The sequence below is a fragment of the Monomorium pharaonis genome, chromosome 1 (assembly GCF_013373865.1).
Source record: "Monomorium pharaonis isolate MP-MQ-018 chromosome 1, ASM1337386v2, whole genome shotgun sequence".
NCBI lineage: Eukaryota > Metazoa > Arthropoda > Insecta > Hymenoptera > Formicidae > Monomorium > Monomorium pharaonis.
The window spans coordinates 41,293,739-41,320,954 of record NC_050467.1 but is presented as its reverse complement, the minus strand read 5'-3'; the positions used below and the strand labels follow the sequence as shown (position 1 = coordinate 41,320,954).

The 27,216-nt window shown below is 31.9% G+C and overlaps 5 protein-coding genes across 10 annotated transcripts in view; 2 read left to right on the top strand and 3 right to left on the bottom strand.

The window, feature by feature from the left end:
- Window positions 1-27,216, top strand: part of LOC105838069 (probable multidrug resistance-associated protein lethal(2)03659) — a 37,655-nt gene that overhangs the window by 6,398 nt on the left and 4,041 nt on the right. For all 3 annotated transcript variants that reach the window (XR_004962348.1, XM_036283385.1, XM_036283381.1), the window contains exons 2-9: window positions 23,245-23,289; window positions 23,451-23,586; window positions 23,887-24,138; window positions 24,578-24,833; window positions 25,150-25,321; window positions 25,416-25,572; window positions 25,803-26,005; window positions 26,563-27,203. Coding sequence is in view for 2 of the 3 variants with exons in the window: in XM_036283385.1 (XP_036139278.1) it covers window positions 23,510-23,586; window positions 23,887-24,138; window positions 24,578-24,833; window positions 25,150-25,321; window positions 25,416-25,572; window positions 25,803-26,005; window positions 26,563-27,203 (1,758 nt within the window). In the remaining variant the exon portion in view is untranslated. The remainder of the gene's footprint in view (window positions 1-23,244; window positions 23,290-23,450; window positions 23,587-23,886; window positions 24,139-24,577; window positions 24,834-25,149; window positions 25,322-25,415; window positions 25,573-25,802; window positions 26,006-26,562; window positions 27,204-27,216) is intronic.
- On the top strand, window positions 128-18,453 carry LOC105838070 (probable multidrug resistance-associated protein lethal(2)03659). 2 transcript variants are annotated; one of them, XM_028193169.2, is made up of 14 exons: window positions 128-414; window positions 11,713-11,757; window positions 11,970-12,106; window positions 12,248-12,499; window positions 12,759-13,014; window positions 13,331-13,505; window positions 13,621-13,777; window positions 13,917-14,119; window positions 14,231-14,871; window positions 15,086-15,768; window positions 16,217-16,431; window positions 16,673-17,751; window positions 17,945-18,052; window positions 18,244-18,453. In XM_028193169.2, the coding sequence occupies exons 3-14, from the start codon at window positions 12,030-12,032 to the stop codon at window positions 18,277-18,279; spliced, it is 3,882 nt and encodes a 1,293-aa protein (XP_028048970.1). In that variant the 5' UTR covers window positions 128-414; window positions 11,713-11,757; window positions 11,970-12,029; the 3' UTR covers window positions 18,280-18,453. The 2 variants fall into 2 exon arrangements, with proteins under 2 accessions (XP_028048970.1, XP_012538805.1); XM_012683351.3 differs by lacking the exon at window positions 128-414 and adding an exon at window positions 482-498.
- LOC105838067 (odorant receptor 67a) lies at window positions 505-5,449 on the bottom strand. Of its 2 annotated transcripts, XM_028193172.2 has the most exons (7): window positions 4,561-5,449; window positions 3,859-4,309; window positions 2,752-3,067; window positions 2,115-2,214; window positions 1,764-1,874; window positions 1,292-1,447; window positions 505-1,116 (listed from the first exon to the last, which is right to left on the bottom strand). In XM_028193172.2, exons 1-7 carry the CDS (start codon window positions 4,564-4,566, stop codon window positions 1,066-1,068), a joined length of 1,191 nt encoding a protein of 396 aa, XP_028048973.1. In that variant the 5' UTR covers window positions 4,567-5,449; the 3' UTR covers window positions 505-1,065. The 2 variants fall into 2 exon arrangements, with proteins under 2 accessions (XP_028048973.1, XP_028048972.1); XM_028193171.2 differs by having other exon boundaries at window positions 505-1,447.
- On the bottom strand, window positions 7,405-11,719 carry LOC105838071 (odorant receptor 4). Of its 2 annotated transcripts, XM_012683354.3 has the most exons (7): window positions 10,541-11,719; window positions 10,013-10,460; window positions 8,764-9,049; window positions 8,510-8,609; window positions 8,082-8,192; window positions 7,597-7,752; window positions 7,405-7,516 (listed from the first exon to the last, which is right to left on the bottom strand). In XM_012683354.3, the coding sequence occupies exons 1-7, from the start codon at window positions 10,544-10,546 to the stop codon at window positions 7,466-7,468; spliced, it is 1,158 nt and encodes a 385-aa protein (XP_012538808.1). In that variant the 5' UTR covers window positions 10,547-11,719; the 3' UTR covers window positions 7,405-7,465. The 2 variants fall into 2 exon arrangements, with proteins under 2 accessions (XP_012538808.1, XP_012538807.1); XM_012683353.3 differs by having other exon boundaries at window positions 10,013-11,719.
- LOC105838072 (odorant receptor Or2) lies at window positions 18,227-22,349 on the bottom strand. Its single transcript, XM_028193120.1, has 7 exons — window positions 22,322-22,349; window positions 21,441-21,953; window positions 20,559-20,844; window positions 20,296-20,395; window positions 20,030-20,152; window positions 19,586-19,741; window positions 18,227-19,506 (listed from the first exon to the last, which is right to left on the bottom strand). The coding sequence occupies exons 1-7, from the start codon at window positions 22,347-22,349 to the stop codon at window positions 19,456-19,458; spliced, it is 1,257 nt and encodes a 418-aa protein (XP_028048921.1). The 3' UTR covers window positions 18,227-19,455.

Sequence of the window (27,216 nt, the reverse complement as noted above, 5' to 3'; positions counted from 1 at the left end):
TTGAGTAGTCTATTGGAAACGAACTTCTTCCTTGAATCTTGAGTGGAAGCTTTGATCGAAATTTTGATGGAATTTGTGGAATTAATTACGAGGAGCCGCATATCATAGACGATGTTCTTCATGTCTTCCATGAAGTTGGGGCGAACAACAAGCGACATCACGGTGAAGCGATTAGAGGGTCTGTCAGATAAAATCGGATAGATTCGTTCTTCATTGCGTCCGTGGACAAGAGAAAGGGATAAACTTGAGCGATGGCCAGCGCGCGCGCGCACGTGCCAGAATCAAACCTGGCTCGAGCAACCAGCACGATACAAGATACATGCATGCAATACCTGCCAGACGAGCCCCTCTCCGTGGACTCGCGCGTCAGCAGACATCTCGCCGACCCAAGTGGATCTCCGCAGCTATCTAAAGGTAAGAGTCGCACGGCCCAATAAAGTATTCATACTGCGGTGGACAAGAATTTTGGTTACAGTCTTTCCATTCGGCGAACTTCGAGTAACTAAATTATTGACACTTTTTCTAATCGCTTTACTTTTAACGACCTAACAGTTGATCGATTTGTTGATCTAGCAGCTAGCTATTTAATTTTTATGAGACGATAACCTTTGAACGCGTCCAACTAAAATATGTAGTAGCGGTAGTAATAATAGTATTAGAAATGTACCAGACATAGATTGAGATTATATAAGACAACATTAAATCAAGCGACACCTCTTTTGAACGCAAGTCCATTAAAGCATACTAATCGTGCAATTCATATGGAATTTTTTTTCTTCCTAGTAAACACGTAACAGTAACGTGTACGGAACTATGTATGACATGCAAATAGTATCTTAAATAATTACAAATGTAATCTTTTATGTATTAAATTGTTTAAAAATAATTATCTCTTTTACGTAACGTATATTACATAAAAACAATTTATCACAAAGACAATTTTTAGACGATAATAACGCTCCTCTCTCTCTCTCTCTTTATTATTAATTGTACATTTATTTCTATTTGAGTCAATTAAATTATATCTTTGCACACGCTCTAAAAAATTATTGCTCTTCAATGTCGTTATAAAAAGGAGCGTAATACTGATAGGTATCCCATGGCAGTTTTCAAAACCTGTTAAAACAACTTATTTCTGAGCCGTGCTTTCGCATTCTTATTATCACCGACGATATTTCAGATGATTAAAGTTAGAGGTAAAGTTTCATTTAGAAAATTTATATTTAAAAAATGTATATTTTACTTTATATTTTAAAAACTTTGCAAATGCGCGCGTAAAACATTGGCTTACGTCGGTCAAAGTACTGAGGCAAATGTTGGTAAATTTCCCGGCTGTCAGGCAGAGCGGTTTTTGCGATCTCGCCATGCATAATATTATCATTCGTGCATTACTCTTTGACATATTGTACCATTGGCAATCATAAAATGCTTCGCACACTTTTGCACTCTGTGAAAAATAAAAAAAAGTTTGTAATCATTATAAAGAAGCAAGCAAGATTACTGAATGTATAGGTATTTAAGCATACGTTTCATTATTCATTTGCATGCATATACCATTGAAATGAAAACATCTGGAATGAGCGCGCTATTGTTTAGAAAGACAGAGAGAGATACACGGAATGTGGGAACACCGATTCCACACTATGTACCTTTTTCTTTATGAATAATAGCGCGCTTATTTCAGATGTTTTTATTTCAATGGTATATACATATAAATTAAATATGATTATATATTTTAATTCATATCTTTCTTCAATCGTTACCTCTGTCAAAAGGCTTTCACCAACGGTGCAGTGAGCGTAAAGTATAAGCAGGACTAAGAATTGAAATATTAAAAATGTAATAAGCACTCCTCTCTCGCCCTTAGCAAAATTCTGCGCACATAAAATTGGAAATTAAAATAATTAATTCGTAATTTTCATTTTGGTTTAATTTATTATTTATCTTTTTTTAGTTTTAAGAATTAGAAAAAGATGGAAATTAATCTACATTGATAAAAATGGGTATAATGACATCAAAGAATTTTTCATTAAAATAAAAATTGCGTATTAAAGACACTTTTTAGAGATAAATGTTATTTTTGTGTGATCATTATTACAATATTCTCGACTCACCGTTAAAATTTGATAACCGAGGATGCATACAAGAGAAGTAGCTCCTAAAAGATGGACCAACAACGTCATACTAAATATTTGTCTTATTGTCGTTCCCATCCTGAAAAGGATCGAATCATAGTAAATGCGATTTATTTGAGTGAAAAGTGCTAATAACATGCTAATAACATTTACTTCGTAAGTAAGGAGCTGGGCTGCTATTCCGTGCACGGTTACCGATAGTTGTCGGTTCGATAAGTGTTGTTGCACATATATTTTCATATATTAAAATACGTGAACAACGACGCTTATCAAACCGATAACTATCGATAACCGTGTACGGAATAGCAGCCCTAGAAAAGTGAAGGATTCTTTTTATAAAAATGTAATACTGGGCAGTATTAAATTTGCCAGTGATTATTACTTAATTCAAGTAGTAAAAGAATCAATACTTTTAATACTTAAAGTAAGAATTAATTACTGGCCAATTTAATACTGTCCAGTATTACATTGTTATAAGGGTCGTTCAATAAAGCCTTTTATTTTTGACAAAAGATTTAAAGATATTAATTCAAATATAGAGGGGAATTGGTAACAAATACAAACGGTTTTTTTTTTTTTCACTACTGCTTTGACGTGCGTATGCATAAGTGCTCACCGCAATAATCGTAAATGCATGAGCACGACATGCCGCACCTCCACCCTGCAATCGCAGAGCTCATTGTTAGTTCCTATATTGTTAATGCGCGAAGCTAGAACCGACATTTGACCGCAAATATGAAAGACGAGGGTGACCATAATACAGTCAGAGGCGCTTTGTCCGAAACCACTGACGAAGACGAACGGCATTTGCAAGGCGTACGTGATCACATACGTACGCATGTTTTCGACCACGTAGAACAGGTGAAAGCGATAAGGCAACAGATAAATTATTTGAGTCGCGTTTTCGCTGATCGGTATTTGAGGCAATGAACCTGAGGAAACGTTCAACTGTGACATTTATATTAGTATTTAAAAAAAACCGTACTAATAAGGGAACCAAATGAGCTTTGGATATGTTGAAATATAAACAAAAATAAGAGACACGTATTTTTTTATAAGTGCGCTCTCGCACATTAAGAGGAATCTTGAAACACCCTTTTGAAAAAAATTACTTATTTTTTGAAGCAAATATCGTTGAAATTATAAAAGATAAAAAAATGTATGTTAAATAAAAGTTGAATGAGTTTCAAGAGTACTCTTTAATAATTTAAAAAAAAAAATTAAACGGTGGGGATATAAAACGTGAAAAAAAGTTTAAAATTATTAAAAAGTATTCTTGAAATCATTCAGCTTTTAGAACATTTTTCAATCTCTTATAGTTTTAACAATATTCGCTTCAAAAGAAAATAAATGATTTTTTTCAAAGAGATGTTTTACCTCTTAATATACAAGAACGTTTTTATAAAGAAACACGTGTGTCTTATTTTTGTGTATATTTTAACATATCCAAAGCTAATGAAAATCGAATGACGACACTTTGTTGTAAGATAAGCTTTTTACTTTTTGCACTTTTTTCAAAGAAAATATATTAGAAGTACATAACTTTGTATATACTTCTACAAGACTTTTAGACACAAAACTTAAAGGTAAAGAAATATTTTTTATGAAATTTTTTCTATAAATTTAAATAACAAAACTTACGTATCTACGTTGACAATTAAGACTTTACATTGTTTCATATTTTTTCTATGCCGAGATCAAGTTATATAAAAGACTAACTTACCAGTTCCTAGGATAATAATAATCGGAGTTAAATAATATGATGAAGCTGTCAGCGCGACAAATAGCATCAACAGCTTGACGAAGATCTTTGACCTAGAATTGTAGGTGATAAATGCCTTCATTTCCTCGGTGGTTTTGTAACTCGTCCTATCAAAGTCCTTCATAGCCTCCGTTATGATCTCACCAAATTGATTGTTATATAACCGCAGCGTAATTATTCGCACAAATATCTGCGAGAACGCCATGTTTTCTGTCAAATTCATGATCACTTCTTCAAGATTATCGATGCAAAGAAGGAGATCCAGATATTCTAGAATCATGAGGAAACTGAAGTAGCCAAAATTAATCGAGAAAATAAGATCGCTGGAATGAAAAGGCCAAACACCCAACATCGACATTAGTCTTTTGTTCCAAGATAACAATTCGGCCGCACGATCCAAATCTTTTTGATCCTGAGAAAACCATAAAAAGTGTCCATAATTAATTATCAAATAAGATAGATGTAACACTCTAAGTCTTGTGGAATGAAAATTGAGTCATATAGGACTGAATAAAGAGTTGATTTCCTTCTCTTATTAGAGCGACAAGTCACTCGATTAATCGCACAAGTTTTCATTTCTTTTAAAATGACGTTTTACTCTATAAGATATTTGGACAGTATCATCATGGTGCATTGTAATAATGATGAGAATGTATGACTCACCTGCATCGCACCTTACACTGTTCTTCCTTCGGGAGCTCGCATGAAACTGCACCGAATATACGAATGCGAGAGCGCAAGTAATCTCTGTTTTCGTGAGCTGTCTATAGAATCTGGGAATAGACGACAGGCCGGATAATAACTGCGCCCAAAATTAAGTATAAATTGTATATAAGTGTGTTACCGAAACCACCTGTGCGTTTAATCTCAGGTAAAATCGAACTATATTCTTCATAATTGGTTCTTCACATCGACGTAAATTTGGACGATAACAGATGCAAATTACTGTCAATTTGTTCTAGACTGTGTATGCAAAAAATCCAGCTCCACAAATTTCCAAGGCAAAAATATTGTGCAGTGTAATTCTGATCGCAACTGTGGAATAATACTTTTCCCGTATAATAATAAAATAAATGCTGTGCATTTTAAATTATTTAACTAAATATTTAATAGATATTCTATTGTAATACATGCGGACATATACTAAAGAAATTTTAGAGTATAAACAAACAAATGTATTTTGTTTAAAAACATAATTAAAAATTATTCCTAAAAAAATAGAAAAAAAATAGAAGAAACCGAACGAATAAAGGAAGTTGCCATCTGCGACGCATCTATATTCTGTAAATTAAAAAAAATATATTTTTAAATTAATAGATTCTAAAGAGTTATATATAAAAATATATATTAAATACAAAAGAAAGCGTACTACTAAAAGTACATCGAAATAGCGAGTACAATAATGTTGCCTATCAATTCATCTAAAAGGATAAGCTGGAAGACCCGGTTCAAGGATTTCGCCATCCTAATATCAAATAAAAATTGCATGTTAAAAATTTTTTTTAATATATAAAAATTTACATTTTATTTATTGTGTGTATTATGACTAATGATTTACCATATTATTTTGTAGTGCAACTGAACACACGCACGAATTCTGTTGTTTACGTCGCCGACAGAGTACATATGAATTTTTTTAATGCTATATGACAAAATAGACAATTGAGCACAAATGTGAAACACTAATATCACCAGTATGCAAATGGACGTCATATGACACATTATGTAAGTCATAGGACACAAATAAAGATACATCAAAGCGTACGTACGGAAGTCATCCATGTTCAAAAATAAGTGAACTGTACTTGATAGGACGTACGTGCCATTAAATTTCTCTAAAAATATAATACATAATATGTAAATATGTGAAAAGAAGAAACAAAAATGATAAACGCGTTACATGGTAAGAACAATTTTAAAGTATCTAAAAATTTAGTTGAATACAAATTTGAAAATAAGTCTGTTAGACTGTTTAAATAATTAAATAAAATGCTCAAGTTGCTACAATGTCAAAAATTTTTACAGCATTACTCCTTGATAGAAGACATGGAATTCAGCGTATTTGTCTGAAAATACTATTTATTTTATATTTTTCACAATCAGTAAATACTATGTATATAAACTATATTATAATATATTATATAATCATATAATATAGATAATATCTCGAATTGAAAGCTAAATACATACTACATTTTACTTTTTAAATTATTAAAAAAAATTTTGTTCAATTTTTATACAAAAAATATAAGTTGTAATTAATATATTTATAGAAAAATTTAGTTTAAATTCTTGATAAAAATTTAATAATATGAAGTATGTCCATAAAAAATATGCTAGATTTAATGCAAACAAGATAATATAGGCACAATTAGCAACGTAGTGTAAAATTATATCTGTGATAATCTCAAAATTGTGTATGTAATCTTAAAGTTTTGCAAAATATGCTCTTGGAAATTAATTATTATCTTAGATAAATTGTAAAAATATTTAAATAAAATTGGAATAATTTTTTTAATTAAATTTCAAAATTGGAATGTATATTATAATTTATAATTTATATATCTCACTTTCATTTTAAATTAGTCGAATAAAATTATAATTTCTTCAGATGTTTATTCAGAACTGAGCGAGCGATATCTAAAGGAATTATCCGCGATATAACTATAAACGATCGATATCGTCGGTCTATGTTATTTCAACTATTATAAAGCGTCAATTGTAACTTGAATGAAAACATAATCGTTGCTATTGTACAATATTATTCTCATTAAATCTATTATCTTACCTCTCTCTGTATCAACAGCCTCAAAGGCCATAATCAAAAACCATTTGTTTGTAATTATTTTTGTTTGGCAATTGTCGAGTAAAATCGAATAATCGAGCAAACTAGTTTTTCACGAAAAAAAAAACGGAAATTATAAATAATCTCAGCTTAGAGAGAAGTAGAAAAAGTTTCAAAATACAGGCTAACTAACAGGCTTTATTTAATGCACATAATTAGGCACTATTATCTCGGCAGTATATTACAGAACCTATTCACAGAAGGAGTTATAATTTAATAATATTTTGTTAGATGATTATCATTCTTTTTAAATGTCTTAATCATTTAAATCTTCGTAAATCTTATGCAAAAAAGTAATAAAAAATTATTTATTCTCTTTCCTACATATCGAGATTTGATAAATAAGAAAGGAATATTAAGATCTATTAAATCAGGTGCATTTTAAATGTATTGATACGCAATAATAATCATAATACTTTTTTATTCTAATTAAAATTTGTTTATAGTAAATAGACTTCTTAACAAGTTTCAAGTATCATTATTAGCGTATAACATGTAAGTATTATATAAACTTAACATAATATGAATTTGTTTATTATAATGTTTTTCACAAATAATAAGTTTGTTTGTTATACATATTATTATTAAAACATACATGTATATTTGGCATTGGTAAGTTTATAAATTATAATAATTACGGTTATTATAAATTATAATTGTCTGATTATTTTATATATGTTTCTGCAAATAAATTTTAATAAAATATTTTATATAGAAATTTTTTTACATAAAATTACGTAACACGGATAGATACGCCATTGATGTTTTCACAATCTAAAAACAAAATATTCTCTTTGAAAAAAGCATATGTACCAATAATAAAAATATACTATACGTATATATAATTAACTTACACTTGTGAATGTGTTTAATGATAATACGCAGAATTTTCCGGCAGTTAATATCATTGGTCTTTCAGATCGAATCAAACAAATGCCGATTAACTTTGCATATGATGGCGAAATATTGTACCAATCGGTATTATAAAATGTCTCGCGCAGTTTGACGCTCTGAAAAAAATAAGCAATATTGGTGTTAAATTAAATTAGATTTACCATGTTTGCTGAAAGATAAATGACTGCCTTTAATAATTTTAAGATTTTTAAAACAAGTATACAATATATTATGAATACATACACATACATACACACATAATTTTAAAATAAAATTAAAATGGAAAAAGATTTGCAGAAATAAAATACAACAAGATACAAAGTTCATGTCCATCGGAGATTTTTTGACTTGAATATTATAAATAAACTATACAATAATAGTTAGTCATAAATAAACTAATTATATATCTTCTGCCAAGATAAATTATTCTACTTTTTATGATTACCTCAGTAAGGAGACATTCGCCTGTATAGCAATAAGTGAGAATTGTACCACTGACGCAAAATGTATATAACGCGTAGAGTGCAATCTTAGAATTTTCTTCATAGTCTGATTTCTGGAATAAATGTATATTTAATCGATCATTAGTTGGATAATAGTATATTAATTAACTTACGAAAAAATTGCATGTGTGCATTGCTAAAACATACAATTTTTTAATTTGATGAAACGATATTTTGATGAACAAACTCGAAAGAAGAAGCAATTTTTAATTTCTTAAAATTCTTTGATGCTACTTGTTTGATGGTTCTGTCAATTATGAGGTATGAAAATGAGCTACAAAAACGATGATGTTTTCTTTTTAGTTTTGTCATTTTCTTTAGGTATATAGTATGTAAATAAATTGAACAATCTTCAAATCATGAAACTCACCGCCATCATATGATACAAAGTTAAACAGAGTAAGAATACACTGCACACAGTTTGCTGTAGATACATCATGTTGAAATTGTTTTCTACAATTTGTGCTAATCTGTAATCGCGGTGCTTGATAAAAATGGTGTAATCCCATTATTTCTGACATTAAGATAATTGTTAATAACTTGGTATAAGGAGCAATATGTTACAAACGTATCTAAAATAATTTTATCTACGCATAGATATAACGAATTAAATAAAAATTTCACCTTATTAGATGGCGATGTCTCAATATGATGTTACTGATGTGGCGGTGATAGTTTTTATGGTCTCTTAACAAATTGTCGATTTTGCATGATAAAGCGGCAAACTGACCGCAAATATGAAAAGACATGCTGAGCACATAAGCATCCGGTCCACCGTAACCACATAATATTACCGGTAACATTATTCCCAGGTAGAAGGAGACGCATATGTACGTAGTTATGTCCTTGATCTCAAAGAAGGGATGAACCGGGTATGGCAATGAATTCGTAAAATTACTCTCTAAATTTCCTAGAGTGAAACATTACTCTAAAAGAGTGAAAATCGAACATATCTAAGTTCGAGTGATTTTTCACTCTAATTAGAGTAAAAATGCACTTTATAAGAGTGATCTTTACTCTAATTAGAGTGACAAATCACTCAAACTTAGATATGTTCAATTTTCAGTCTTTTAGAGTAATGTTTTACTCTAGGAAATTTAGAGAATACCGGATACATCACTACATATACATCAGGTTACATTTAATATTCCGTCGCTTTTATTATATTTATCCAGTTGTAGTCTAATTAAAATGTAGCCATCGAACACAGACTGATCCCAAAAAGTACCAATTTGTATAGCTCTACCTTTCTTTATAATTTGTTTTGTCTTTTATTAACGCGTATAAATATACTTAAGATATTTTAATATTTAAAACACAAGTTATAACTGCACAATACACGGTTGTCTTATAAAAATGTAATATTGAGCAGAGTACTTTCTAAATTCCATGAAAGAATAAAAATACTGCCACTACAAATTTTTGAGTGATTTTCCACTTTAATAAGAGTTAAAGTTTACTCTTATAGAGTAAAATTTAGAGAGTATTAAATTGGCCAGTAATTATTATTTATTTCGAGTATTAAAATTAACAGCAATACTTTTAATACTTAAAATAAGTATTTGTTACCACCAACTTAATATTGCCTGGTACTACAATTTTATAGACGTTTTATTAAAATAAATGATAGCACGTGTTATTTAATTGTTTTACTAAATATTCTTGCCAAAGAAATGAAAATTAAGCTTTCATTCCCATCGTCAAATGTCGATGTCTAAAAATATTCAGTTATAGCATAATACATCTACCCGATTTTTATTTGGAAAGGCAAATAACGATGTCACAGATAATGAACGATAGTTAATGCTCGTTAAGCCATTATCATGAAATATAGCTGTAAGTCATACGCGTGAAAATGTATGATTGTACTTACCTGCGCTCCAATTTACAAAAATTTTCCAAAAGAAATATATCGATGCGGTAAACCCCGTCATAAACATCGAAACCTTCACGAATATCAGCGCGATCTCGTTATAATACAGGTACGCCATTTTCTCCCGGACATTGCCGTACATCTCCGTTGTGAAATCGGCCTCGATGCTTTTCAGAAACTTGGCCATTATTTTGCTGTTCCATCTGCATAAGCTCATCTTGCCCAGTATCATCGATATGAACACGTTATCCGTTAAATTCGCGACGACGAGATCCGGGTGATTGATGTTCCTGATCAAGTGGTTCGCAGCTATGATACAATGAAGTACCATGTACACGATGACGACTACGAATACAGGCTGATTCACCTTGGTCGGGCATAAACCCAAGAAATTCAGGAACCATTTGTTCCAAGTTACTATATTCGACGCTCGAACGAGATCCGGTGACTGAAAAACGGAAGATATATTATCGTTCGCGTTCATCACTGCTTCAGAGACAATGAGAATCATAAAGCTAACTCCCATACCTGCATGGCTTTTTGGACTTCGATGCGAGTCGAAGGCGTACAGCAGACTGACAATAAAAGTATTGTACCAGCTTCGAGGTAAACTTTTCCGCTCAAAGACTGCGGAAAATGCGGAGAAATGCTAATCGTGCCAAATTAATGGGTAGCATCAGTTTTTTTGCAAGATTAATAAGCCAGCCGCGCATTTTTCGGTAATGCACAGAAATGCTGGTCATGCAAGGATGAATAAGTAACATCAATTTCCTTGCAAGATTAATAAAGGCAGTCGTGCATAATTTTTTTGTTGCCTCCTTGCATGCGACATCAAAAAAAGCGTAATTGTACAAGAGATCCGCCGAAAATATCGCAGACATGCGGTAATTATAGCTCTCCTCAAGAACATTCTCTTATTTCCCTTGTTAGGGTAGTTCTTTGACTGTTTCGACATGTATAATAATATCGATCTCTTTCACTGTAGCTATTCATCAAATGTTACTTCTGGATATTCAAGAAAAGATGAAAAAAGTATCATTCTCATTCGCATATTGTGTAGTTCTTGTTTTTTATTGAGAATTACACAGTATCTAAATGGGAAAAATGCCCAGTTAGTTTGCTGCACTAGCTAGTACTGAATGTAATAAGTGATAAATTTGACATATGTATGTATTTTATAAGTAATATATTCTTTAAGTTAAATAAATCCCCTTTAAAATTAAGTAAATTATAAATTAATAATGATAAATACTCTTAGAAATGAACAACAACAGAAATTGCGAAATGATACGAAATGTGTAAACAAATACGTCATTAAGCCAAGAAATGTTTAGAGTCAACTAAACTGCACAAAAAAATTTAAATATGTGCTCAAAAACAGTGATAAAAAGGAGTGTATACTACTCAGCAAATTTACATTCGTCAAATCATCAAGATAACGAGTAGACATAGTAGACACGGTAGCGTCTTACGAGTATATATCAATATAACTATTTCGCGAAAAAGGCATTACAGCGTATCCCCTTGCTTGAGAAGATTGTTTATATCTTTTAAATATCTTCTCTTTCTCAGAGATTTCTCTGATTGCATTGCATTGTACTGTTTAACTACGCTGACGATAAGAGTGTGTATGGAAATATGATATAGCGTATAGGTCTGATAAAGTATCATTGTGACAAACTCGACTGTGTTGCTTCCAGATAGTTGATGAGAACTTCAAAATGGTCCTTAACACAGTCAGTTTCGTAAGTACGACACATAATTTTTTTCTTTAAAGTTACTTGAAATCTTATGAACTATTCATTTTAGTAGCGATAATAATTAAAAAAATTTTATATTTGCAATAAGCAATAATTTTTTACAATTAATATACGTTTTATCTAGTATTTTTTATACTTTTCATGAATAAAAATTCTATCATTTTATTATTTTTACTTATTGTTTGACAAAAAAATAGGTAGCCCATATATATTAAATAAAATATATTTGAAAATGAATAAAAGTTTTATGTGTCAAAATGATAAGCAACAGTCAAAAAGAATATCCAAAAAATCCACGACAAAATGTGAATATAATTTCTCTTCTCCTCTTTTGGTAAGTATTGCAAATAATATCTTATAATGCTAGTTAGATAAAAATTAATATGTATATATACATTTGTTATATTTGCATTAAGATAATAATTAAATGACAAGCTTAAATTTGAGGAATCTAACAATTAATAAATATATGCAGGTGGACTCAAAACATTTTTCGAACTGGCTACAAAAAAGATTTGGAAGAAACCGATCTTTACGCAACACTAACGCAAGACAAAACCAGCAACTTAGGCACACTTATAGGCAAAGCTTGGAAAGCAGAAGAAGAATCATGCGCAAAAAAGAAAAATGGCAGCAAACCACTGTTACTTAAAGTGCTGTTGTGTATGTTTATAAAACCGATCATTATAATTGGAGTTGCACTTGCAATTATGGAGTTATTTTCTAGGTATCTTAAAAAAATAAAGCTAAATGAATTATACATAAATACGATGTATTCGATGTCAAATTTTTATTTTAATGGACTACAAATTAAATTCAATATAATTTTTTTCTATATTTTAAGTATTTTATAAATAATTATTAGTAAAAATAAATTTAAATTTTTTAGACTATTTAAATTTGAGAGAAATTAATTAGTTTTAAGTGAATTATTATCTTTATAAAAAACTATTTATTGTTTTTAGTAATGTTTAATTATATTACAGAATGTATCAACCATTATTACTTGCTACTTTGCTGCGCTATTTCGCGAGTGATAAAAAAGAATGGAGCGACGAAGTGTATTATAGCGCAGGCGGTATAATCTTGCTGTCTATCATGGACGCTTTTATTTCACACCATTGCGTACATTGGGCCTTTCACTTAGGACTGAAAATTAAAATCGCCTGTACCTCACTGATTTACCAAAAAATATTAAAGCTTTCCAACTCCGTACTGGACAAAGATACATCTGCTGGACAGGTGAGATACAAATCAAGTATTTACTTCTTCATGATACATCTGATTGTGTAGCAAATGTGAAGTAGAGGAAGAACAAGACAAGGAATACAGAAATAGGTAAAAAATAGGAATACTTAGGAATAGAGATTTTATACAAAAATAATTTTGGAACCAATACTGTGTACTATTATTAATATTTATAACATGTATTACTAAGTTTAGATGATTATTGTTGATGATAACAAATTGTACGTGAAATCGCAATAGTTATATTTAAAAAACATAAATGTTTATCATAAAAGACTAATCTGCATTCGAGTTTATACTGCATTTTTAGATGGTAAATTTTCTGAGTAGCGATATTACCAGGTTGGAAGCGTCTCTGGTAGATCTGCACTACATTTGGCTTGCGCCTCTTCAAATCATATGGATAACGTACGTTACATATTCCGAAATTGGTTGGGCAGCACTGATAGGAATATCCGTATTTTTACTGTTCATTCCTTCTCAAGGTATCTTGGTGAATTCTTGTTAATAAATAATTATAACTATCATGGAAGAGTAACATTTCTATGATGTTCTATTTGATGGAATATTACTCCATCGAGGCTATACATATTATTTCAGCGTGCTTAGCGAGAATTGTCGCACCTTTAAGATTTAAATTAGCACAAAAAACAGACAACAGACTTCGACTGATGAATCAAGTAATCACTGGGCTACAAGTAATTAAAATGTATGTTTGGGAGATTCCTTTTTATAATCTTGTGGAAAAGGCGAGGAAGTAAGTAGGCCCAGTTTAATTTTGTTTAAAGAATTTCTTTTGCCTCTCATTGATTCTTCTACATTAACACAGATTCTTACTGTTCAGTCAAACTGTTAAACATTCTATCAAATTGCTATTAGAATTTAATTATTTCCAGACGAGAGATGAGTGTAATAAAGAAATATTCTATTGTGGAACAATTAGCTCTTACTCTCGACTGCTTCGTACCGCGCCTTAGTCTCTTCGTCGCAATATTGGCATACGTTCTATTTGGAAATTACATCAACGCAGAAAAAGTGTACTTGGTAACAGCGTATTACAACGTTTTACGAAGCTCGATGATTTTTGGATTTTCGATGGGTAAGACTAAGATACGAAGTAAAGGAAAGAATTAATAGTTTTTACATTACAAGTGATGAGAATTAATAAGAATTGACAAGAAAGAATAGGTTTTACAAACTTTATTCGTAGGTCTCCATCAACTGGTACAGGCACTAGTTTGTATCCGCCGGTTGCAAAGGTTCATGTTGCACGATGAGATCACCAAAACGAAACAGAATCCATGTCAGACGGTTCCCGACTCGTTTGCACTTCGTATGACCGACGTGAACGCCAAATGGCATGGCGACAGTAAGGATGATACGTTGCGTAACGTAAACTTGACCGTACCGCCTGGAAGCTTCGTCGCTATTGTCGGTCAGGTGGGTTCGAGTAAGAGCAGCCTCTTGCAAGCGATACTTCAGGAATTGCCGTTGACAAGCGGGAGCATCGAGAGCCACGGCAGAATAAATTATGTCAGCCAACAACCATGGATCTTCGCGTCTTCCGTGAGGCAGAACGTCCTGTTCGGGCAACCGATGGACAAGTCGCGTTACGACGAAGTGATCAGAGTCTGCCAGATGGAATCGGACATAGACTCGTTTCCCCATGGCGACCGTACCATCGTAGGCGAGAGAGGGATGAATCTGAGTGGCGGTCAGCGTGCTAGGATCAACTTGGCGCGAGCGATCTACAAAGACGCCGATATTTACCTGTTGGACGATCCCCTATCTGCCGTGGATTCGCACGTCAGCAAACGTCTCGTAAAGAAGTGCATATGTGGCTACCTAAAAGTAAGGATTAGAAGATGAAGCAAAATTTTTATATTTTGATAAAACAGCAAAAAAATTTAATTAAAAGTTTTCAATTCTCTAAACCATATATATTTTTTATAAAAAACACTGTAAATCTAATATTCAAGAGTAATAAATTTGAGATGACTTGGGTAGCTTCGTAATTTCAAATTTTTATTATTTCGTTCAACAAAAAGAAAACATTACCGATCAGGGAAAAACGAGGATACTGGTGACGCATCAACTGCAGTATCTACAACTCGCTGACCAGATTATTGTGATGAGCAACGGTAGTATTGATCAGAAGGGCACACTTGACGAATTGCAAGCATCGGGTCACGATTTTATGAAGCTGGTAAAGGCGATAGACGCGGAGAGAGAGGAAAACGAGAGCAGACAGTCCGTTAATCAGCGCCAGATTTCGATGAGGGTTGAGTCAAATGGAGTAAAGGTTGACGAGGACAATTCACCGGTTGAAACGCAGGAGACGATGGCGAAAGGACGCATATCTCGCGGAACGTTATTTGCTTATTTCAAGGCGAGTAAGAAGCCTGCCCTGATCGTACTAATGATGTTAATCTTCTTGGCGAATCAGGTGATATCCGGTGGGAGCGACTACTTCGTCGCGTTCTGGGTGAACGTCGAATCGAGTTCATGGCACATAGAAAACTCCACGCGAGATTTTCAGTGGGAAGGACCACTGCCCCGCGACTCTATGATATATATATATAGTGCTATGATACTGGCCATCATATTGCTGTGGCAGTTCCAAACGATCGTGTACTTTACGGTGTGCATGTGGTCCTCGGTGAATCTCCACTCCGCTATGTTTCGCAGTATAATACGTGCAACCATGTACTTCTACAGTACTAATCCAGCTGGTCGCATACTAAACAGGTAAATGCGCAAAGGCAACTAGATAAATATGGGATCATTTTTAAAGTGTTCCATTAATGCAAGGAATTTTCAATTCTTCTCATTAAATTCTGTCATTTGATTTTATTTAATCTTTAGATGCCTAAAAGTAGCTTGGGTCTCTCACATGATTATTTGTGACTTATAATTAAACTCAATTGTTTTTATAATAGAATGATAGCAATAAAAAATTTTAATATCGTTTTTTAAACTGTTTTTGAAACGTCTTAGAAACATTTATGAAATAAAATTTCAAGAGAACTTTAAGGAACTTGAATTACCCCAATTCGGGCATTACATAGGGTTAATTAGCTTGGGTATCTAAAGGTTGACTATTTTTGCTCGTTATAATACTCTTTTCGTTAATATAATTTATTTTTAAGTAAACCGTCTGATTTAATTTAAAAAAAAAACATTTTGTTTGAATTAGGTTTGCTAGAGATATCAATATTGTCGACTTAATGCTGTCGATGTGCATATTTGACATCATAGTAATTGGACTTATCTCGATCACGGTAGCAGTTATGATCATTGCGGTTACCCCATGGTTGGCGATACCTACTATACTTTGCGCTTGCATTTTCACCTATTTTCGAACGATATACATCTCTACCGCTCGCAGTATCAAGCGCCTTGAAGGAACAAGTAAATAGTTTATAAGAGTTTATAAGTAAAATATCATAGACTACTTTCAATCTCTGATATTTATCTACAAATTAATTTCAGTATTGTACAAAATGTGGGACATTTACTGATAAGAGATCAAAATACACTATTTTGCTTTTCTACATAAATTCATTTAAACTTGCTTTTTCCAAATTAATCCTTGCTTCTAAAAATAAGAATTCAAATAAATAAAGTGTTAACAAAGAATAATTTACTTTAGCACGTTCTCCGATCTTCGATCTGCTCGGGGCATCTCTACAAGGTCTGACGACAATTAGAGCTTTCAATGCCGAGGAGATATTAATGGCAGACCTGTGCAGTCATCAAGATGTCCATTCGTCTGCTTGTTTTCTTTTCTTATCAACATCTCGGGCATTTGGCTTCTATATTGATATAATTTGTCAACTTTATATCGGGGCGATAATCATAGCTTTCACGATCGTCGACGGTCTGGCTGTTGTTGGTAATATCGGCCTGGTAATCACACAGACCATGGCGTTGACGAACATGCTGCAATGGGGAATCAGACAAACGGCCGAACTGGAGAGTCAGTTGACCTCTATAGAGAGGATACTCGAGTATAGCCGTTTAGAGGAGGAGCCAATGATTGACAGCAAGCCGGAGACCAAGCCACCGGACGATTGGCCGGCGAAAGGTCTTGTGGAATTCAAGAACGTAAGCTTGAAGTACAATCGTCATGGCGCTTACATCCTCAGAAACGTCAGCTTCACCGTCTTGCCGGAAGAAAAGATCGGTATCGTCGGCAGAACTGGCGCGGGAAAGTCGTCTCTGATCAACGCTCTCTTTCGCCTAGCCTGCATTGAGGGTGAGATCGTCATAGACGGCGTGTCCACCGACACGATCGCCCTGCACGACTTCCGCTCCAAGATCAGTATTATTCCCCAGGAGCCGTTCTTGTTCACTGGCACTCTGCGGCGAAATCTCGATCCCTTCGACCAATATACCGACACTGTGCTGTGGCAGGCACTCGAGGATGTCGAGTTAAAGAAGACTATCTCCGAGATGACAGCTGGACTGAATACAAAGGTGTCTGATGACGGGTCGAACTTTAGCGTCGGCCAGAAACAACTACTGTGCCTCGCGCGAGCTATTATCAAGAACAATCGGATTATGGTACTGGACGAAGCAACTGCCAACATCGATCCTTACACGGATTCCCTTATACAAAAGACAGTTAGGACGAAATTTATAAACTGTACTGTGTTTACCATAGCTCACAGGTTGAACACCATTATGGATAGCGATAAAATATTTGTGATGAACGCTGGACACCTTGAGGTAAATACAAATAGTCAAATAACTAAAGGAATACTATACTTTGACATTACAATTTAGTGTAGTCGTTCTTATCAATGTTATAAAGAAATAAATTTCAATTTCTTTATATGATTGATATTTTGAATCAAATATCTGTAATTATAAAAATATTTTTTAAAATATACATATACGCACACGTACCTACTTATTTTAGGAGTTTGATCACCCATACAGTCTTTTACAACGGAAAGGACTTTTCTATAACATGGTACAGCAAACTGGTACTGCGATGTCTGAGAATCTTATTGATGTAGCCACAAGAGTAAGTACTAAATAAAATTTAACGAATTGTATTATAAAAAAAGTATCTTCAATGAAATAAGTGATTTTATTTTTAATACTTTTATTTAATTAGTGAAGTAAAAATAAAATAATAAACTTAAAAGAGATAACTTAATATATGAATTAGTCGTATAGACTTTGTTATTTAATAAAATTTTTATTTTTTTACAGAACTTTTATAAGAAGGATAAATCGCCGTCTAGATAATCAATTTTCAATATAATTATATGCCAAGAAATGTTTCAAACAATCACATTTATTAAGATTATTATATAATATTATTTTAGACTTAAAGCTTTCACGGCCATTGACGTTGTTTCCAATAGATATTATATAATATTATTATATAATATGTTAAAAGAAATATATTTTTTGCGTCAACAAAATAGTTTTCTAATTTAGCTTGTATTTTATGTAAAAGTCCAATCCTTTGTATAACATACGCAGTCCGATCCATAAGTTCCTGGACTTAAACCAAAAAAGAAGTAAACAATAGCAGACGCAGTTTCAATAGTTATTTACCCAAAATAAGCTTTCTTTGAAGCGATACATTGATCAGCACGTGTTTTCAACTTTTTCATGGCATTAGAAAAGTATTTTGAGGAAATCTTCCTCTGGCCAGTCACTGCTTTTCGAATATCCTCAATTGTGTTTTTGAGCCAAAAACTGACAAATTGTTGCTGCCAAATAAACCGTGGCGTTATCGTGCAGAAGGAATCACAAAAATGGTAAAGGTCGACATGAATTCGTCGAATGCGGGTAAGCAGACGCTCCAACACACCTGTGACTTGTTCTTTTTTGCTACACTGCTGCACTGATGCAACAGGGTAGAGTAAGACAAATATATTTTTCTCATTCTGACTTAGTGCAGCAGTGCAGCGAAAAAGAACAGGCCTTTGATAAAAAGAGGACATTCAAAAGACAATGACCGACCAGCTAAAGAAGATTCCGCAAAAGACATTTTAACGCTGTAAAGAGATTGGAAACACGTGCTCAACAATGTGTTGCTTCAGAGAGAGCCTATCTTAAACAAATAACCGGTGAAACTGCTGATAATTTTATTCCTAATAAAACGTGATCGGGTTTTAATTTGATCTAAATATTCATTTGTCACTTTTTGATAGGATATCCAATCATATTACTCTCTGGAAATTTTTTATAGTTTAGTATTTATTTGTTATTCTACATAAAACTTAACAAATTTAAGTTTATTATGATCTTTTATGAATAGTATATTCGGTTGCTATACGTATTATCATCGAGACATATTTGGAATTGATAAGTTTATAAATTATAATAATTACGGTATAATAAATTATAATTATCCGGTTATTTATAAATGTTTTGCAAGTAAATTTTGATGAAATATTTCAAAAATTTTTTTTATACAAACTGACGTAACATAGACAGATATGCCATCGATGTTTTCACAATCTGCAAAGTAAAATATGCTGTAAGAAGCGTACTAACGAAACAAAAATATATAATATACACATTTAATTCGTTAACTCACACTGACAAACATGTTCAATGATAACGCGCAGAATTTTCCGGCAGTCAACATCATTGGTCTATCAGCTCGAATCATACAAATAACAATTAACTTTGTATGCGATGGCGAATTATTGTACCAATCGGTATTATAAAATGTTTCACTCAATCCTGCGCTCTGACGAAAATAAGCAATATTAATGTTAGCTTACATTTGTCTTACAAAAAGATAAATAACTTGTTTTTAATATATTTAAATATTTTTAAACAAGTAGATAATTGTGTATATACTATAATTCTTAAATATATATATATATATATATATAATTAAAATTGAAAAAAATGCGGACAAAAAATACAACATTTTACACTCGATGCTCATTCTACATTTTGACTTAAATATCAAAAATAAAATAATTACATTTATCTTAATGTCACGATAAGTTATTTGACTTTTCATAATTACCTCAATAATAAGACACTCGCCTGTGTAGCAATAAGCAAAAATTGTACTAAATACGGATAAATAATATAATATGAAAACTACAATGTTAGATTTAGTAGCACTGTTAGTATCATATTCCGAAGTCTAAAATATAATTTAACCGTTTTATAGTTGGATACAAATTAACCTTGTGAACATTCAGAAACTTATGAGAAGGTTGTAAATTTTCACGGATTGTCACAAACCGAGAGAATAATCTTCGAACCTTCAAATCACACTGAACTCACCGATATCGTATGATACAAAGTTAAACAGAGTAGTAATACAGTGCCCAAAGTTTGCTGTAGGCATATCATGTTGAAACTATTCTCCAAGATCTCTACTAATCTGTAATCGCGGTCCGTGGTTAAAACATATAGTTGCATTTCTGATATTAAGATAATTGATAAATAACTTGTCATATAATTTATAAGGAGCAACGTGTTATACAAATACATTTTAAATAATTATTAAGTTACATATCTACTCGTAGACATGATAAATATTTAACCTTATTAAGTGGTAATGTCTCAATATGATGCTGCTGATGTGGCGATGGTAGTTCTCATGATCTTTTAGCAAATTGTTGATTTTGCATGATAAAGCGGCAAACTGACCGCACATATGAAAAGCCATGCTGATCAGGAAAACATCCGTTGCACCGTAACCGCATAATATTATTGGTACCATTACCGCTAGGTAGAGACAGATGCATATGTACGTAGTTGTGTCCTTGATCTCAAAGAAGGGATGAACCGGATATGGTAATTCATCATACGTAAAATTACCGGACATCACTATATATACATCAGGTTACATTTAATATTCCGTCGCACGTGTTAATACATTTATCCAACAGTCTAATTGGAATATAATCAAATTAAACTAACCCCACAAAAAACCCCTCAAAAATTACGTGTAACTGTACCTTTTAAATATATTATTATTATTTTTTTAAATATCTTTATATATTTTTTATATATTTCTTATATATTTGTATTCTATATTTGTGTTTTTTATAACATTATTTATATGTATATTAATAATTTATAATAGTATGTAAATAGAATTAAAATATTTTAATATTAAAAATAAAAGTTGTAGCATTACAATACACTGTCTTATTGAAATAAAGTGACAGTAGTATGATACTTTATTAAATATTTTTACTAAAGAGATATAAATTAAGTTTTAATTATTATCGTTAAATTGTTGTCGGTATATAAAAATATTGAGTATTGAGTTTGAAAGCGCAGTACATCTACTCGTTACATTTTGTTTGGAAAAGCAAATAATGATGTCATAGATAATAAACGATAGTTAATGCTTGCTAAGTCATTATCATGAAATATAGCGGTAAGTTTTACGCTTGAAAAAGTATGATTACACTTACTTGAGTCCCAATGTTCGGGAAGCTTTTTGAGATAATACGCCTCAGCAGTAAATGCCCCCAAGGACAACGAAAACCTTATGAATATCAGTGCGACCTTGTTGTAATGCAGATACGCCATTTTCTCCCGCACATTGTTGTACATCTCTGTTGTGAAATCGGTTTCTATGCTCTCCAGAAACGTGGTCATCGTGTTGCTGCTCCGTCTGCATATGGCGATCTTTCCCAGTATCATAAAAATGAGAACGTTATCCGTTAAGTTTGCCACCATAAGTGCCAGATTGCCGAAATTCTGGATCAGGTGGTTCACCGCCATGGCATAATAAATTATCATATACGTAGAGACCAGCAGGAATACAGGCTGATTCACCTTGGCCGGCCATACGCCCAAAAAATTCAGGAACCATTTGTTCCAAATTACTATGTTTCTCGCACGAGCGAGGTCCGCTGACTGAAAAATAAAAAGAATATCGTTGTTCGGAAGTCCGTTATTCTCTTCAAAACAATGTAGTATTCCTCACATCGTAGCTTCTATACCTGCATGTCTTTTGGGACTTCGACTCGAGTTGAAGGTGTGTAGCAGACTGGCAATAAATGTATGGTACCACCTTCGAAGAAAACTTGTCCAGCCAAGGGCTAGAAAATGTTTATCATGGCAAATGAATAAGTAACAGCAATATTCTTGCAAGATTAATCATCCAGCCGCACATAATTTTTTCCATCGCCTTCTCGCGTGCTACATCGAAAGCGGAATCGTATAAGAATTTTGCAAAATTAATAAGCGAGCCGCGCATTTTTTTTGGAAAAGCGCAAGAATGCTGGCCATGCAAAATGAATAAATAACATCTATTTTCTTGCAAGATTAATAAGCCAGCCGTGCATACTTTTTTGTCGCTTTCTCGCGTGCGACATCGCAAGCAGAAACGTATAAGAATTTCGCCGAAAATATCGCAGACACGCCGTAATTATAGCCCTCCTCGAACGTTATTTTTTTTCCCAGTAGTTCTTTAACAAAGTTCTCGATATATGTAATAATATTATCGTATTTTATTTCACTGCAACTATTTGCCACATGTTACTTTTAGAATATTCATGTAGGGAGGAGAAAGTAGCATTCTCGTCTTCGCATATCATAGAGTTATGACTTATACTGAAAGAATTACGCGGTATCTAAATGCTTCGGAATTACAAGTTAGTGTACAAAGCAAGTACTAGCGAATACTAAATGTAATAAGTGGAAAATTTGTGTGCATGTGTATATCGGACGGAAAATTTATTTACAACTAGACCGTAAAGGTTGCTTATTCTACTTTTGGCGACATACGTTTATTTATATTAATGTATTAATTATTAATAATAAATATATTTTGAAAAATAAATAACAACTCATAAGAATACGAAGTATGTAAACAAATAAATAATAAAATTTAAAAAATTGAGATTAAAATCAAATAAACTGTATATTAAAATGTACCTTAAAAATGTACAGTTATGTGTTCGGAAGCGGTGCTAAAAATAGTGTATGATATCAGCAAATTTACAACCGTTTGTGCATCAGGATAACAGATTCAGTAGATATAGTAGCGTCTTGTGCCAAGTACGTAACATTATAACATTTCTCGCAAAAATGTTAACATGTCTGTTGCTTAATGAAAGTGACATAATTGATAATATATTTTAAATATTTTTTCTTGTCTCAGAGAATCGATTGTATTATAATGTTTAACTCACGATTAGAACGTGTAAAAAAATATGATATTGCGTGTATTTGATAATGTGTCATCAGACTCGACTGTTCTGTTTCCAGATAGTCGATGAGAGCTTTGAAATGGTTTTTAACTCCATCGATTTGGTGAGTATGATACATAATTTTAACTAAAATTACTCAAAATCTTGTGAACAACTCATTTTGTTAGTAAGTTGATGCATTATATGTATTATATTTTATCTAGTATTATCATAAATAAAAATTCTATTATATTTTATTATTTTTTTAATGCTTAAAAAATATAGGTGGCCTATTTATTGTAAATAAAATATATTAAAAATAAATAAAAGTTCCATGTGTCACAATGAATATCAACGATAAAAAGAAATATCCAGAAAATCCACGGCAAAATGCGAATGTGATTTCCATTCTCACCTTTTGGTAAATATTGCAAATTAATGTCTTGTAATGCTTTTTACAATTAGATATAAAATAATGTGTGTGTGTATACACATATATGTGTGATTGAAAAGATAACAATTAGATTGATATAATTAGATAATTGAATCATTTGTAAAACAAAACTTTTACACACATTTATTAAAAATATTATATTGTAATATATAAATTAACTTATTTATTAATGGTAAAATAAAGATATATTAAGAGTATTTTTGAAATAGATAATAATTGAATAACGAACTGTGGATTCTAGGAAACTAACAATTAATATGTATATAGGTGGACCCGACAAATTTTTCGAACTGGCTACAAAAAAGATTTGGAAGAAACTGATCTCTATGTTACATTAACGCAAGACAAAACCAGCAAATTAGGCGAACTTATAGGTAAAGCTTGGGAAATAGAAGTAGACTCATGCGTTAAAAAGAAAGATGGTACTAAGCCACAGTTGCTAAGAGTACTGTTGCACATTTTTGGAAAATCACTCTTGCTAATTGGAATTGCACAAGGAGTAATGGAGCTATTTTCCAGGTATTTAAAGAATATAAAGAAAAATAAATTAAATCAAAATAAAATAATGTGCATAACATTGGTGATTTTTTTGTATATACAATGTTTTGTATATACAGTATTAATAATTAATTTCTTTAATATTGCAGTTACGAATAATAATAAAAATAAGAAACTATTATAAGAATGAAAGATTATTATGCATTTAAAACATTTTAACCGCAAATGTAATAAAAAAAATAGACAAATAATGATTTTTCTTCTTTCTATATTCTAAAGAAAATTAATGTTAATCAACCATTGATCAACTTAAATTAATTAATTAATTAATTATATAAAAAATTTTAATTTTTTAAATAATTTAGCTTAAATTTAAGAAAGACTTATCAATTGCAAGGTAATTATGCATATTTGCATAAAATAATTTTTACGTTACTTTTAATAATGTTTTTTATTATAGAATGTATCAACCATTACTACTTGCTACTTTGCTGCGCTATTTCGCAGGCGATAGAAAAGACTGGAGCAATGAAGTTTATTATAGTGCTGGCGGTATAATTCTGTTGTCTTTCACAGAGACTATTATTTCACATTATTCTGTATATTGCACCTTTCACTTAGGACTGAAGATTACGATTGCTTGTACTGCATTGATTTACCAAAAAATATTAAAACTTTCCAGCTCCGTACTGGACAAAGAGACATCTGTTGGACAGGTGGGATACAAATCAAGTATTTACTTACGTCAAGATATGTTTAATTATGTAATAAATAAAAAGTAGAAAAAAGCACGGAAATATATAAAAATATATTAAGAATAGGAATTTCTGAATGTGTGTGTAGGTGTTGAGAGAGAGAATGTTATACCAAAATAATTTTGAAAACAACTAATATTTACATCATGTATTGCTAAATTCAAATAATTATTATGTAAAGCTAAAGAATTACGTAAGATTATTAAAGTTATTTAAACACATAGTAATAATTAATTAGTAAAAGAAAAATTGTCATTTAAATTTACTTAATTTTTAGATGGTAAATTTTTTGAGTAGCGATATTAGCAGAATGAGAGAACTGATGCATTTGCATTACATTTGGATCGCTCCTCTTCAAGTCACATGGATCACATATATTACATTTTCTGAAATTGGATGGGCAGCACTGGTCGGAATATCCATATTCTTATTATTTATTCCTTTCCAAGGTATATATACATTACCGCATTTCTTTTAATAAATAATTATAAAAATAAAGCTATATTAACATATTTTGATGTATCGAAATGATATATATTTCAGCGTTCTTAGCGAAAGTAACTATGCCTTTAACGCTTAAATTAGCACAAAAAACAGATACCAGACTTAGGTTGATGAAGCAAGTAATCACAGGAGTGCAAGTCATTAAAATGTATGTTTGGGAAAGTCCTTTTTATGATCTCGTAGAAAAGGCGAGAAAGTAAGTGTGCCTTAAAAATTTGGACTAACTTTGCGAAAATAAACTATACCTTTTCTTTTAAATTATTTCATACATCATTAATATATTTGCTTATTGTTTTCTTTTGTATTTAATTAAACAACTTCTTTGCATTGTCTTATTTATTAAATAAACATAGATTTCTTTTATTTAATTAAAATTTTTAATTTTTTCTACAACAAATTATTTTTAGATAATTTAATTATTTCTAGGAGTGAGATGATGGTAACAAAGAAATATTATATTCTAAAACAATTCTCTCTTACTCTTCACCGCTACGTACCGCTACTTAGTATCTTTGCGACGATATTATCATACGTTTTATTTGGAAATTATATCAGTGCTGAAAAAGTGTATCTAGTAACAGCATACTACAATGTTTTACGACTCAATTTGGTTCACAGATTTTCATCGGGTAAGAGTATCGATACAGAATACAACAATTAATATTTTCGGTTATAAATAATTCGATAATTAATCCTCAGTAATTTGTGACATACTTAAGTAGTAACCTGGAAAATAATATTTATATCAATGATCAAATTATATCAGAGCAGATCTAATTTTCAATCAATTTGTAAATGATATATATAATTAAATCTATAATTTAATGCTTCTGATATAACTTGATCTATTTCAAGATTTGATATAAAGATTTTTTCTCGAGAAGTTATGTTTATATTGTCTCGAGAAGTTTAATGTCAGTTTGTCATCAAATATGGTAGTTTAATATGATTAAAATGATAAATAGTAGGTTACTGAAAATTAAAAAGCAGATAAGGATAAAGAGATAAAATTTTACATATAATGTAATAAAATAAAATCAACTTACTTTCTAACTTTTATAGTCACAATCTTTTAACAATAATACACAAAAATGATAGAATTAAATACTTGTTGAAGATTAGTATATACTTTCATCAAAAATAAGAAATGACAAAGAAAATTACATATTACAAATTTATTTCATAGGTCTCCATCAATTAGTACAGGCATTAGTTTGTATTCGCCGATTGCGAAGATTCATGTTGCACGATGAGATCGTCAAAACGAAACAGAACTCATGTCAGACAATTCCTGACTCGTTTGCACTTCATATGACCGACGTAAACGCCAAATGGCATGGCGACAATAAGGCTGATACGTTGCATAACGTAAACTTAACCATATCACCCGGCAGCTTTGTTGCTATTGTTGGTCAGGTGGGTTCGGGTAAGAGTAGCCTCTTACAAGCGATACTCCAGGAATTGCCGTTGACAAGTGGACGTATCGAGAGCCGTGGCAGAATAAACTACGTTAGCCAACAGCCATGGATCTTCGCGTCTTCAGTGAAGCAGAACGTTTTGTTTGGACAGTCGATGGACAAGTCGCGTTACGACAAAGTGATCAGAGTCTGCCAGATGGAATCGGACATAGATACGTTTCCTTATGGCGATCGCACCATCGTGGGCGAGAGAGGAATGAATCTGAGTGGTGGCCAGCGTGCTAGAATCAATCTGGCTCGAGCGATCTACAAAGACGCCGATATTTATTTGCTAGATGATCCCCTTTCTGCCGTGGATTCTCACGTCAGCAAATATCTCGTGGACAAGTGCATCTGTGGCTATCTAAAAGTAAGGATCAGAA